Raw genomic sequence first — 14,588 nt, forward strand, 5'->3', positions numbered from 1 at the left:
TGAAGAAACAAACTAGGAAGCTGTCTAAAGGAGATGCATGCTCAGCCAATTCAACAGCATTCTTAATAAGAGAACTATAATCATCATGACAATGTCATGGTAGCCAAAGATATTGAAGACATCAAACTATTTCTGAGAGACATTTTTCTATGTAGCAAGAAAAGGAAATCCATGAGATCTATTCTTTTTAAAAATTCACTAACACTTTCTGAAGAACAAACAAGTTAACAAACAAAATGCTTTGAAGATGGTCTGTAGTTTGAAAGAACTAGTGTATGTGTCTATCCAACAAGGCAATCCAATTCATGGTGCAATTCTTAGTATTTCAAATGAAAGCCATTCTTTTGTAAAAATAGGATGGAATCAATTATAGTCATGCCTAAAGTATTCCCTTTGCAAATTTGGCTCCATGCCTAGGCACTGTGAGCTTTGCTCTCAGGAAGCTTATATTAGAGTTCTTATGCTCAACTCTCAGTTACTTTAGCAAATAGTTAAGACCCCAAGCAGACAACTTCAAGCTAAGTTGTAGAATATGAAAGTCAAAAATATTTAGTACTGCTGTGGTCTAAAATGAATTCACTCATCACAATTTTCAATTTGAAGCTAAATAGATTCCCTGTTATGTAAAGTCATTATTATATAACCATGTTACTTTAGATAGTTCAAGTTATCAATTTAGTAAACCAAAGTTATTTGCTAGTCTCCAGGCTCCTGCTAACTAGGTCAGTATCTGTTCAGTGTTTCTGTTTTTTTCTCCATTACAGAAATGAAAGCTACTCTTCTTTAGTGCATCATTTTCTACTCTCCCCTTTTGTTTGTGATATTGTTATTCTTAAAATGAGAGTGATGAAGACTATTGCCTTGGAGACATCAGCAACTTAGGGCATGTGTCAAAGATTTCAGCAGTATCAGGCCCAGAGCATTAAGGGGACAAAGTAGATGGCATTTCTCTGCCTTTGGGGACCCACTGTTTATCTAACAGCTATGTTTATTCAGTCTTATTCCTTCTCATCTCATACCCTTGTTCTGGCATCTTCCTCTGGCTAAGACCCCTGTGTCTTGTTTTCAAAGTATCTGTCCTTTCCTGCCGTTATTCCTTTTGGAGAATAGTCTGTATCTATATAGGCTTTAGATGGGGGAAAGCAATTTTATAATTCGAGAGTGATTCATTATAAGCTTTAAATTACTAACAATGTTAGATTCCTCAGGAGTCATTCATTTCAAAGAAAAATTTACTTGTTTTTGAGGAAGGGCAAGTTATTTGACATTTTTCTTTGAAAGGTTTTCTATTAATAATGAACTTCTCATATGAGGCGGACTCATTTTTTGCTTATCCTTCTATTGGGACACACTGAGGTTGGTGAGTGGGTAGAGGATGAGTCTGACAGGTCTTTTATATTTAATGACACTAAAAGAACCAGGTCATTGGTTAAAACAGTCAGGCAATAATTTCAACAGTAGCAACTTACAGCTCTCCAGCTGCATTGTACAGGTCTGGACATCCATTGGAAAGTTCTTCAAGTCCATGGGACAGGATAAAGTCAAGGTGAGTCTAAGTGAAGAAAGAAAATGTAAAATCCATTGAAAACAGGGAGTCTAATTCCTTAGAAATATTAGCAAAGTGACACTGACTGAAGTGCTAATATCTAGGCTCTTATTCATGACAGTGCTTTTTGTTTCCAGTTGAAAACCATTCATTAGCAATTTTTACAATATTGTACTATTTCATGACAAATCTTTATTCCCTATTTTCAGTTGTCTACCCATTGACTCTCTCATTCCCCTTAGCTACTCACCAATGGCACTGATTTTAAGTTTATTCTAGAATGAAGACTACTGGGAAATGGTATAACAAGAACAATGGAATCTTACCTATACTGATGTCCAATAGACATAAGGTTTAACTGTTTCAGAGTTATCCCATGGATAAATGGGCTTTGCTTCAAGGAAAACAGATGACCTGATTAACATAACTGATTGGGATAAATGCTGGTTCTTTTCCCACCAAATGGGAAAATGCTTAACTTTTGACTTACTAATCCACAAGGATGGGTTAACGGTATATTGTAGCATTCATTTGAGAATTTCAACAATTCCTGAGCAATCAGTCCTTGAGTTAAAAAAAAAAAAAAGCCACCAAGAGATCTTGGCTTGTAAGTAGTATTTATTTCAGTACACAACAGGGGCTGCTCTGTCAGCCTTTCCTCTTTCCTTAACTTTTTTTGAGCTCCAACCAGCTGTGGTAGGGACTTAGATAACAATATTCATTGAAGCACCATCTCTTTTCCTTCCCTCTTTAGCTCTCAAAAGAATGTTGCCCACCTCTTACTCTTCAATTTTTCTATGCCTCTAAGACCTGAGGAAGGAAATTAGGGCTGAAGATCAGATCTAGATTCCTTTCCCAGTATTGCCTCCAAGAGTCCTTAGCACCAAAGGAAGTCTTTTTTGTTTTTTAATTTTGTTTTATGACACAGTTTGATAGGCTCTGGGATTTCCCCAACCCTTCCCCAAACCCTCCCCACCCATGTTGGATTCCTCCACATTGTTGCGGTAGTACAGTTAATATCTAGTTCATAGTTCCTTCATTGCGGGCATGCACCAAAGGAAGTCTTAAATTTGCTAAATATTTGTTTCCCCATCAGTCCTATGATGAAATAGGACAATGTTATATTTATTTCTGTTTGACTGTAATGCTAGAATCACTGTGATGCTAAAGGCCACTACTCCAAATGCTGCTCATTTTGTACCTGAAGGACTCACCCCAGCCCCGTGTACCCCCAGGATCTTGCACCATCCTGAAGCTTTCTTTTGCCCTAAAGCTTATTGTGGCTTGCCCTGTTTCCCCTCTCTTTCCTTTCTGTGCTTCATATTGCATTGTATTCATGGAAAAAGCAAAACAAAACATGGTGGCACACTTATTTCATTTTGCATTGTATTTATTATTTATATAAAGTGAACAAATTTCACCTATTTCTTCATATAAATTTAGAAGTATAGCGATACTTCCCACCCTTGTGCCCACTTATTTTAAATAAGAGAAAGGATTGGGATTTGAAGTGAGTGTAGACAAAGAATGAAGGTTGACAATCTTAAACAATATTAAGATATGAAAATAATTTTGAAAGACAAGATGTAAAACAGTTCAATGTGATCTGAATTATGTAAAAATGTTTTCAGTCTTGAAAATAAACACACAACTGTATTGAGAGTAGATGATTGTGGCTAATGGGTTGATGATTCCTATTTATTTTTCTTCGTCATTCTGTGTTATCTGGATTGATGAATATAGGTTATTTGAAAATGTCCATGAAAACTGTTCACCAGCTTTCAGATCAGCATGTGATTAAATGTATTTTTCTTTAAACAATGCTACTAAGTAAAGTTCTGCTTTATTCCATAATATTTTGCATTATAATCATGTTACTATTAATATTTTGCCATAAGCATACTGTATGTTACCTTTATTACTGAATAAATTAGCCAGCTTCTGTGGGGTAACTAAGTCTGAGAACCCAAAAACAATGAGTTTCAAAAGGAAAAAAAAAATGGTTGTAAGTTCTAAGCCATTGGCTTGACAATACTATTTTAGACAGGGAAACTGGTTTTTGTTAATTTTGCCGTCATTGATACAAAATAGGAATAAGTCAGTTTCTGGAGCAGCCAGATAGAGTCAGGCCAGGGAGCCCCCGGATAAAATCAAGTGCTGGAGTGACTGAATGGAGTTGGATCCTGATAGTGGCCCCAGGAAAGTTGAGTTTCATGGCACCAATGTTAGGTCTTTTTAGATAAGCCCTTTTCAGTTTAAGTTTGCCACCACAAGCTGAAACAGCAGACACAGCAAGCCAGGCAGGAAGCTTTATTTCGAAAGGGTACAGGCCATGGGTCAGGAGCAGAGGCAGAGAGAGAGACATCTGCCATGATGGCAGGGGCGGGATCTAAAGAAGGGGTGTGGCGCAAAGGAAAGGCAGGGCGCAGGAAAGGCAGCATGGGAAAGGAGAGCATGCGCATAGAAGTGTGTCTTTTTTTTTTTTTTGTGGCGGGGAGTGGTGTGAAGGGGCCTTAAGGGACTGGTGGATAGGACTGTTGGGGCTGCAGGGAATTGCCAGGTGCAGTAGTTGGCCAGAACTGGGGGCGAGGCCTCGAGAGGTTGGTGGAAGGGCTGTCAGATACTGCGCCTTGAGGTTACAGCCAATTGGTGGAACAGGATTACAGAGTTAAAACATTGGCAGACAACAAAATCTGAATCTGAAGAGTGCGCGAATCTTAAGAAAGCAGAGACCTACGGGAAGCAGATATTTAAATAGTACAGAGTCCAAAATCGCAGGGGCCTTCAGGGCTGATATTCCAGTCACTGCTCACAGGAAAATTTTTTCCCAGTTCAAAGACTTGATGAAGATTTGGGGGGGGGGGGGAGGATCAATTGTACTGAGCTGAACACCACTGTTTAAAATCAGAGTTAAAGAACCAAAATGAAATTCTCTGGCAAAAATATACATTTGATGCGATAGTAAGTAGGAACAAAAAGGCATGAAACGGCTACTGTGCCATAATGATAATATATTTATTCCTTTCAATTATTTTAAAGAGGAACATTTTCTTTACACCAACAGGTGTGTGTTCAAAACTCGACTACTGTGTATTCTTCTGTGAAGGAGCACAAGATCTCAATTAGAAGAAAAAAGGGTTTTTTCTTTGAGCTATATTGCACAGTATGGATAATGTAGTAAATAGTAATATTTTGTACATTTCAAACTTGCTGAGAGCAAATTTCAAGTGTTCTCACCAGTAAAAATAAGCTAAGAAGCCTTTGAGGTGATGGTGTATTAATTAGCTTGATTTAGTTATGCCACAATTGTATTCAAAAGTCATATAATCAGTTTTTATCCAACAACTATATATAATTTGTCAATTTACAACTCAAACGAAATGTTCATCATATAAAAATAGTCTGCCTATGAATGAATTAAATGAATAAAAATCAGAAAATCTGTAACATTCATTTTAGTTTGAAAGTTTATACATTTTTTTAAAGAAATCATAAAATAATTGGAATGAACACAGCTTACAAACATGCAACATATAATGTAACCATTTAGTATATGCTATAGGAAATCAACTAATGCTAATATTCCTAATCATATCCTCATTGAATTTGGTTCCTTTCAAAGTAAATGTTTTATATTTGCTCAGGGAATAGAGAACTCACACAAATGCAAATAATCCTATCTCTGTGGCAGATGTTAAGATCCTATAGTGATCGGGCCTGGAGCGGTGGCGCAAGTGGTTAAGGTCCTCGCCTTGCACGCCCGGGATCCCATATGGGCGCCGGTTCTAATCCCGGCAGCCCCGCTTCCCTTCCAGCTCCCTGCCTGTGGCCTGGGAAAGCAGGACGGCCCAAAGCTTTGGGACCCTTTACCCGCGTGGGAGACCCGGAAGAGGCTCCTGGCTTCGGATTGGCACAGCATGGGCCGTTGCGCTCACTTGGGGAGTGAATCATCGGACGGAAGATCTTCCTCTCTGTCTCTCCTCTCTGTATATCTGCCTTTCCAATAAAAAAATAATAAAAATAAATCTTAAAAAAAAGAAAAGATCCTATAGTGACCTAGAAGTTTCTGGGTCAAAACCATTAGCACCATGGAAAATCTCACTGAGAAAAATTACCCCAAAGCACGAAAGGTTTGCTGAACTCCATCTCAACCAATAGCTCTATATTTTCTTTCTTCTTTATGTATTTTCCCTATTTCCTTTCTAGATAGGATTTGTATTAGCACCTAGTGGGTTCCAGTAATAAGGGCAGTTAACAGTTATAACTTATTAAATCATATTGTGGGGAGTCAGATGGAATAACAGGCAGTTAGGATCTCTGGTCCCTGGTGAAGTTACCTTTTAAAACATAAAACTGTGCTTTTATCCATTTCTCACCCTTCCAAAAGCAGGTTCTCCCGTTGAAGGGGAACCAGAAAACAGAATCAACATATCAATTCCCTCTCTTAGCATAATCAAAAACAGATGAGGAAGTTAGCCTGTCCCATCCTTCTGCTGTCCTTCGATTCTGGACCACTGCTACATTGTTGCCCACTATGAATGGTTTTTTTTGTTTTTTGCCCTGTGAGTGACTACTGTGAGATGGTGTATAGGAGACACCATCTCTGCCGTTTCCTTGGAACCCCCTCCTCGCAATATTGACAGGAGATCTCTTTTTTTCCTCTCTTAGATTTCCTCAGTCTTTCTGTGAGGAGTGACTGGAACATCAGCTCTGAAGGCCCCTGCAATTTGGGACTTTTTCTTTTCTTTTCTTTTCTTTTCTTTTCTTTTCTTTTCTTTTCTTTTCTTTTCTTTTCTTTTCTTTTTTCTTTTCTTTTCCTTTCTTTTCTTTTCTTTTCCTTTCTTTTCTTTTCTTTTCTTTTCTTTTCTTAATTATTTTTACTGGAAAGGCAAATATACAGAGAGGAGGAGAGACAGAGAGGAAGATTTTCTGTCCGATGGTTCACTCTCCAAGTGAGCGCAACGGCTGAAGCTGCGCCAATCTGAAGCCAGGAGCTCTTCTAGGTCTCCCACGTGGGTGCAGGGTCCCAAGGCTTTGGGCTGTCTGCGACTGCTTTCCCAGGCCACAAGCAGGGAGCTGGATGGGAAGCAGGGCTGCCAGGATTAGAACTGGCGCCCATATGGGATCCTGGCACGTGCAAGGTGAGGACTTTAACCACTACGCTATGGCACCGGGCCCTGGACTTTGTACTATTTTAAATATCTGCTTCCCATAGGCCTCTGCTTCCTTAAGAACCGTGCACTCTTCAGGTTCAGATTTTGTTGTCTGCCAACATGTTGTAACTTTGAAACCCTTTTCCCACCAATCCACTGTAATCTCATGGTTAACTCCACCCACTAATCCTTAGTGGCCCCTTTCCCTAATCTCTGCCCACCTACCAATCCCCTCTGGCTCTGACAATAACACCCACCAACTCCTCACTGCCCGGTGATACCAGGTCCTGGCCACGAAAAAGGCACAGGAGTGCAAGTGGCCCTCCCTGGGCATGCTGTGCCCCCCTGCCCTTCACTTGTAGCCCCCTCCTGGCAGGAGACATTCTTCTCTCTTCTCTCTCCCTCCCTCTGCCTCTGCTCCCTGGCCTGTCCTTCTGGGTAAAAGATCTCCTGTGTACCTCACTGCATTTGGTATTTGGGATTATGGGGGCAAACCTGTCCCAACAAGAGGACTTGGCTGCAATGAATTAGCTGTGCCTAAGAGCTAACACCTTCCTTCCTTGGGACTCCCTTCTGCCAATATGGCAGATTTCTCTTTCCTCTCTCAGATTTCCTTGGGTCTTTCCTCCCTTGGAGCCCCTTCCTGTCATCAGCCCTTTCCCCCCTTTTCCTAAATAAATCCTGCTTTGCAAACTAGAGTTGTCTGCATGAAAATTCTTCCTTTATGTGAGACAAGAAATGAGGTTGCTGCCATGTTTTCCTTTGAATTCCCCACAATCCTGAGCTGAGTAAATGGCAATGTATTGTAGAGATCTACTCAATTCCTGTGTCTGCCATTGAGTGCAGTTTGTCATGTCAGTTTACCATATGCTGCAAGGCCAAACATCTAGGTTTCCCCTTAGTTTTTTTCTTACCTTTTTGAAAAACTACAGTATATAGAAAGTAAAACTGCACAAGCATTGTTATAGCACAATGCAGTGACTGTCTAATTCTTCACCCACTTGTTCAAATCCAAGTTTATTCTTACCGTCCAAGAATATTCCCTTGTGCTCTCTTCCTAATCAAGAAGCCCCCCCAAAAAAACATCACAACATTTATTTTTCAAAGAGATTCCTATAATTTAACAACCACGATTTTGGGGCCAAAATCAACTTGCGATCATTTTGTAGAGATGCAGGAATTGTATGAAATATGGTGGACATGTTCAACGGTCTTGAAATGTGACCAGTTTTTATCTGCTTTGATCTGGCTTTCCATGTATTTGTTTTGGCACCACTAGAACTGAATATTTTAATTGGAAATTGAGAGTGCCTCTAAATATGCCTGGAGGCCCAGACTTTTCACTGACAGAAACTGCCTACAGCCTGTCAGATTTATTCTCCTCTCCCTCACTCTCTGAAATATTAAGGCCCTTGTACCTGAAGACAGTGAGAAATTTCTTTCCCTTTTGCTTTGTGTTAAAGAACTCATTTCCTGAAGCATTTTTACTTATTTCTCCACTGTCAACTAGGCAACTGGGGGTACATTCAGGGCACCCACTCTTTTTTGCCCAAGGGAAAGTATAAATTTCTGAATAGGGCGTCAGTTTCTTTAGTGAGGGTAAGAAGGCTATGGTTCCTATTGACTTCAAAAACAATGAACAGAACAAAGCACAGGAAATGTCTCCCCTCATGTCAGCTCTCCTGTTCTTTCCTCTCCTTCACTTTCCTTTCACTTCTCAGATAAAAGTAACTCTTAAGTTTTTATTCCACTTAAAATTGAAATGTAGATGTAGACATTATAAACTGGTTCAGTTTATAATCTTCACCAGAAAATTTTGTTATTTAAATATTTTTTGTTGGGATTTTATTTTCCTCCTACTACAATGCCATATCAAAGTAGGTGGAGACCTTCCCTTTTTATCGTGTGATGACAAGGCCTTACACACAGTAGGTATTCAGTAAGTATGTGTTAAACATGTGACTGAACAATCCTAAAACTCTGAGAGAATTTAAGGTTTTTATTCTGTGGGAATGAGAAATGACACAAGGTGTAGAAGGTGGGATGTTGGTCATTGCAGCCTTCAGAGTGTTTCTAAGTTATAACTGCCAAAACGAAAAGTCAGCACATTTGACTGAGCCCCTTGGTAAGCTGAAGAAAAGTCAAGAATCTCAATCTACCTGTATTATAGCCCTAGTAAGATAGCTGGGTCCACAATGGTGGAAGAATTGGAATGTCCTAACATTTTTAGAAAGATACAAACTAATCAGTTACTAATACAACATTATGGAAGACAATAGGCTTATGGAACAACTGTTGATTTCCACTGAGTTTTTTTGGAGAAAGGAAAATACCATGTGAAGAGAAAATTAATTTTCAGGTAGGAATGTAAATTTTAATGAGTAATCTGTTTGCCTAAAGCAAAGATTGCTAGCACGCTATTTTGGGTGATTTGATTCTACTGGTGATAACCTTCTTCCTAGTTTGGGCAGTTAGTATGAGAAGACGTGTGTGTGTGTGTGTGTGTGTGTGTGTGTGTCTGGAGGAGCAAGAGTGTCTTGGGGAGATCAGTGCTATTTCTCTGTTGGGCTCCACATTTAGCCCACTGTATGCAGGATAATACAAACACTTGGTGATTCATGAATTCATCAGATGGATAGAACCTGTGGTGTCCCGGGGGCATAAAACAGTAAGGAAAAATAAAAATTCAGGTGATAATGATAATACTACTAATAACACATGAAAAAATCAATTGACATATAAAGGAATGCCAATTAAGCTCACAGGAGATCTCTCACAGGAAACTCTACAGGCAAGAAGAGAATGGAGTGACATATTCCAGATTCTAAAAGAAAAAATTGTCAGCCTAGGATAACATATCCAGCAAAGCTTTCTTTCGTCTTTGAAAATGAAATAAAATTCTTCCAGAGTAAAGAAAAGCTAAAAGAATTTGCCTCTTTCAAACCTGTCCTACAAATGATACTTCACGATGTTCTCTTGACAGAGAAGAGGAATACCACCTACCAAAACCAAAGGCAAATGTGAAGAACATCCCAGTAGAATGACAGAAGACTAAACCAATGAACAACCCATTCCTAAAATGACAGGACCAAAGTACCACCCATGTATATTTAACTCTGAATGTAAATGGCTTAAGCTCAACCAAACATCATAGATTAGTAGACTGGATTAAAAAACAAAACCCATCTGTTTATTGTCTGGAGGAGACACACCTCACCAACAAAGATCAGCGAAAACTATATCACATGGGTTTTGTTGTTTTTCTGTTGGTTTCATCTCTTCAAAACACTTTTTTCTGATTAAATCATTCAATGACTCGTAGATTATACAGTGGCATCATTTTCTTCAAGAAAGTTCTTGATTTTCATTTCTTCAGCTGCTCATTAGTTATTTAATAGCATGTTATTTAACTTCTTGGTGTTGTTAATTTCTTTTTTTCTCCTGGATGTTGAGTTTGTTTTGTGGCTCTTCATTTAAGAGAATGTATATTAGCTGTGTAATGGAGACTGTCTTATTTAGTAACATGTCAGTTAACTTCCTGGCATTGTAAATTTCTATTTTTCTCCCTGTTGTTGATTTTGTACCATGACTTTTCATTTAAGGGAATGTACAGTAGCTGTGTAATGGAGACTGTCATATCTAGTAACATGTCATTTAACTTCATGGCATTGTAAATTTCTATTTTTCTTTCTATTGTTGATTTTGTATTATGACTTTTCATTTGAGGGGATGTACAGTAGCTGTGAAATGGAGACTAACATCCAGATGTGAGGATGCAGTGTAGTATGCATTTCTGTTTCCAGACAAAGATGGACTTACAATGAAACTGTTTACTATATCTTGACAGTAGGATTCTGGACTCTCTGCCATTGTCTATGCCCACAATGATGGGCATATGACTGAGTGTGAAGAACTATATGTTAGTAATGATATAAAGGAACTAGGTGTGGGGGGGGGGAGGGAATTGGGGAAAGGATAAGGGAATGCAGAACTGTTTCATAAAATGATAGCAATAATAATAAAATGTAAAAAAAAAAAAAAAGAAATTAGGGAGTTGGTTGCAACCTGCAATGGATGAAACTCCACACACATCAAGTTCTGGATACTTAGTGAACTCCACCTGGAGCCATTCAGCAATATATTGACAAGTATTTCTTGGGTATCATCCAACAGATGCTTGAAATAAGAATTTCCCTTTGGAAGATCACAGGTTAATGTCAGAATGACATATATCCAAATAATTGTGAATTGATTCCTAGCATGTTTGAAGTTACTTCCAACTCTGCTTACGGACTCTTTTGATGATGTAAATCCCACTGAATTAAATAAAAGACCTTTAATTGTTCCCTTGGAGTCTAGATAAGAATTATGATTGGGTATGACCCAGAAAATCTATTGTTTCAAGACTCTGATCCTGAGAGGGCCCTTTGGGTCCCTCAGAGAAGCATAACTAGCATTAATTGTTTAAATTAAAACCAAGGGTACTCACAGAAGGGATCTTGATCCATAGGGAATAAAAATAATTTGTCCAAGCTTTGCTATACAGGCAAGGACTTAAAATTTTAACCTCATTTCTGAATGTTTTGTAACAAAATAATCACTTAGAATTCACACATAATATAAAGCATTGGGGAGAATTTTCCCTAGCCAGAACTGAGCTGGTTCATGCACAAGTGGAAACATGGCTGTACCTTGGAAGGTTCCTACATATGCAAAGTTTGTAAGTTGTTGTTTTAGAGGCTGTCATTACTTCTTTGTGTATGTGAATTGACATATTTCTGGCTTCCCTACAGATCTCCTCAAGAACACACTTTTATATCAAGAAGATCAAATTTAGTGATGAACGACATAGAAAGGAAATACAGGGCCCAGAATAGTGTAGGCCAGCAACAGAAATGCATCATTTTTCTTTCAATATTGTCTGAGGTTGGACCTAAGCCCCAGGTTGATCTTAACCTGTAGTTAGATTCCTCCCTCTCACTTAACTCCAAACAAACCGGTATACTAATTTTTTTTTTCTTATTGACCTTGGGACATGGATGAGATGAATAGCAATACTGCCTGGCTCATCAGCTGTTCTGCCTTCTCCCCTGCCTAAAATGCCAGTGACTGACAAGAAGGTCCATGTTTACCAAACATTATAAAAACATCGTAGACAATATCCACATGCATTGGGCAATACTAGCTTGGAAGGACAAAAATATAATATCTACTCCCATCTGTGTGTTGGTCCCTTCTGAAAATGGGAACACATATGGTTAGCCTGTGTTAATTAAGCCCAAACATGGATTGGATTCAACTTGGAGAGCAGTTGATAAATCTGCAGTGAAAACTCCCAAATGTTCCCGTATTTCCTGAGCACAAATGTTTTGAATTGGCGAGGGCTAAATTCAATGCTATCAGGAAAAAAGAGCTCAGATTATCAAAGTTTTAAATAATCAGTACTGTTGACATTTTTGCTTCATTTTAAATGTCACAATCACTTCACCTCAATGTTATACACACATTCATCAAGATAAAATGATTATCAGCCTGCATATTTAAAATAATGAAGAGTTGTCCATTGTCATTATGTGTTTAATGTTATAGCTATTTTACAATGGCATTGAGGTGAAAAACAGAGAAAAACTTAGTATAATAATTTTATTAATATTTCATTTGAGATTATCTTACTTTGGGAGAAACTAAGTGTCAATATCCCCTTGTGAACTGCAAATCTGATTTTGAGTAAACTAAAGTAACTTTGTCTCTGTTGACAACTAACACCAAAGTTGTGTTACTTGGCTGGTGTTTTGCTGCATTGTAACTGGTGGAGAGAGTTGCTGGCCACTGTTTGTGATGTCAAAGGTTGTAGAGAGAACTAAGTTCTAATCAGATGAGTGGCTCCTAGGTGGTACAGGTCCTGAATTAGAATGTGTACATAGGTAAGAATTAGGGAGGATAAAGAAAACTGCCTCTCCCTCTTCCCCTTGTCCTCCAGCAGCTTAGAGCTATGAGGACATTCATTCATTAACAGGTAGTATGAACCTGGAACTAAGAAACCTGGCAGCTGAAAGAGAGATTAAATGACTTTTTTTAAATGGACTAGGTGTCTTAGTATATATTCACTATATGTACGAAATGGCTTATATTGAGGTTGAGCCCAACTCTTTCCTTTAGAACTGACATCTGTGACACTTGTATATCATTCCGTATATCCCCTATATCTCTATTTGCTTTCTGTTCTTCATCTAACTGCTCAGATTTAACAAACGATTCCCACATAAAGGAAACATGAAATGATATCTTTGTTGTATTGTTTTTTCTTAAAGATTTATTTTATTTTTATTGGAAAGGCAGATATACAGAGAGGAGAGACAGAGAGGAAGATCTTCCATCCGATGATTCACTCCCCAAGTGAGCGCAACAGCCAGTGCTATGCCGATCCGAAGCCAGGAGCCTCTTCCGAGTCTCCCACACGGGTGCAGGTTCCCAAAGCTTTGGGCCGTCCTCAACTGCTCTACCAGGCCACAGGCACGGAGCTGGATGGGAAGCGGGGCTACCAGGATTAGAACCGGCGCCCACATGGGATCCCGGGCGTGCAAGGCGAGGACCTTAACCACTTGCGCCATCGTGCTGGGCCCTGTTGTATTGTTTTTTGACAGAAATGATTCATTAGCTGTCATATGGCTTTGTTCTGAGAATATGTCACAAGTGAAATTTTATGTAATGATATATGTACATGTGAGTGCTTGTGCCTATGTGTATGCTTCATTATCTTTCTGTGACTCCCCGATGGTAAATGTATATTCTTCAGTTCAGATGTTGGTTTGTTGTTTGAAGTTCCACAAAGAGAAACTTTTTGGAGAGACTGTTGATCTTTGCAAATAAAGTCTCCCTTTTTAAAAATGGAGTACATTTCGTTTGAGCTGCATTGATATTAGGCATGTTTATTTTGAGTTCAAGTTCATCCAGGGAACTTTGAAAACTGGCAGTAGGAACCAGGTAGAATCCCTGGTAGATACAAATTGAACACCAGAACCTGTTATTTTCCTTTGGCTTCCTGACAGGAGAAAGTTCAGGTAATGAGGAATAGCAGAATAAATAGCCCTCCAGGGCCCGGCGCGGTGGCGTAAGTGGTTAAGGTCCTCGCCTTGCACGCCCGGGATCCCATATGGGCGCCGGTTCTAATCCCGGCAGCCCCGCTTCCCTTCCAGCTCCCTGCCTGTGGCCCGGGAAAGCAGTCGAGGACGGCCCAAAGCTTTGGGAACCTGCACCCGTGTGGGAGACCCGGAAGAGGCTCCTGGCTTCGGATCAGCATAGCATCGGCTGTTGCGCTCACTTGGGGAGTGAATCATTGGACGGAAGATCTTCCTCTCTGTCTCTCCTCTCTGTATATCCACCTTTCCAATAAAAACATAATAAAATAAATCTTTAAAAAAAAATAGCCCTCCATTCTGCTGGTTCAAATCTATCATGTAGTTTCTTTAACCTATGGGTTCAGTCAGTCACTGTCACAGATAATTATCCTCACATATATGTCTAAAAGTACATAAATCTATAATTCATGACCACATTATAAAAGAGTGTCTCAGGAATACTGCTGATTGAATCAGAGGGCACAAATGATCTAGTTTATAGTTGGAAAATTTCTCCACAAGGGAGCTCAGTATTGAGTTGTTGTCATTGTGTAACTAATATAAGTGTTTTCAGGCTGCCTCTTAAACTACCAGTTGTCCAGTCTTCTCTACCCCGCCTGAAATCAAGTTCCTCTCCTCAGAAGGTGGATGCTTAGTTTGGTAAAGAAGGGATCAAAGATACAAAAATGGTTTGAAATTCCGAGTCTCCTCTTGCTGACTCCAAGCTCTAAGCAGGCATGGTGAACCTATTCTTCTTTACTCATCTGGAAA

At 39.2% G+C, this 14,588-nt stretch overlaps 1 protein-coding gene across 2 annotated transcripts in view; it reads right to left on the reverse strand.

Moving 5' to 3' along the window:
* LOC121166753 (glycine receptor subunit alpha-2) overlaps window positions 1-14,588 on the reverse strand; it is a 153,235-nt gene that overhangs the window by 83,970 nt on the left and 54,677 nt on the right. For both annotated transcript variants that reach the window (XM_040996033.1, XM_040996034.1), the window contains exon 5: window positions 1,470-1,552. In XM_040996033.1, coding sequence (XP_040851967.1) covers window positions 1,470-1,552 — 83 coding nt within the window. The remainder of the gene's footprint in view (window positions 1-1,469; window positions 1,553-14,588) is intronic.

Source organism: Ochotona curzoniae, unplaced genomic scaffold, assembly GCF_017591425.1.
Source record: "Ochotona curzoniae isolate NIBS_2020 unplaced genomic scaffold, NIBS_Ocur_1.0 patch219, whole genome shotgun sequence".
Lineage (NCBI taxonomy): Eukaryota > Metazoa > Chordata > Mammalia > Lagomorpha > Ochotonidae > Ochotona > Ochotona curzoniae.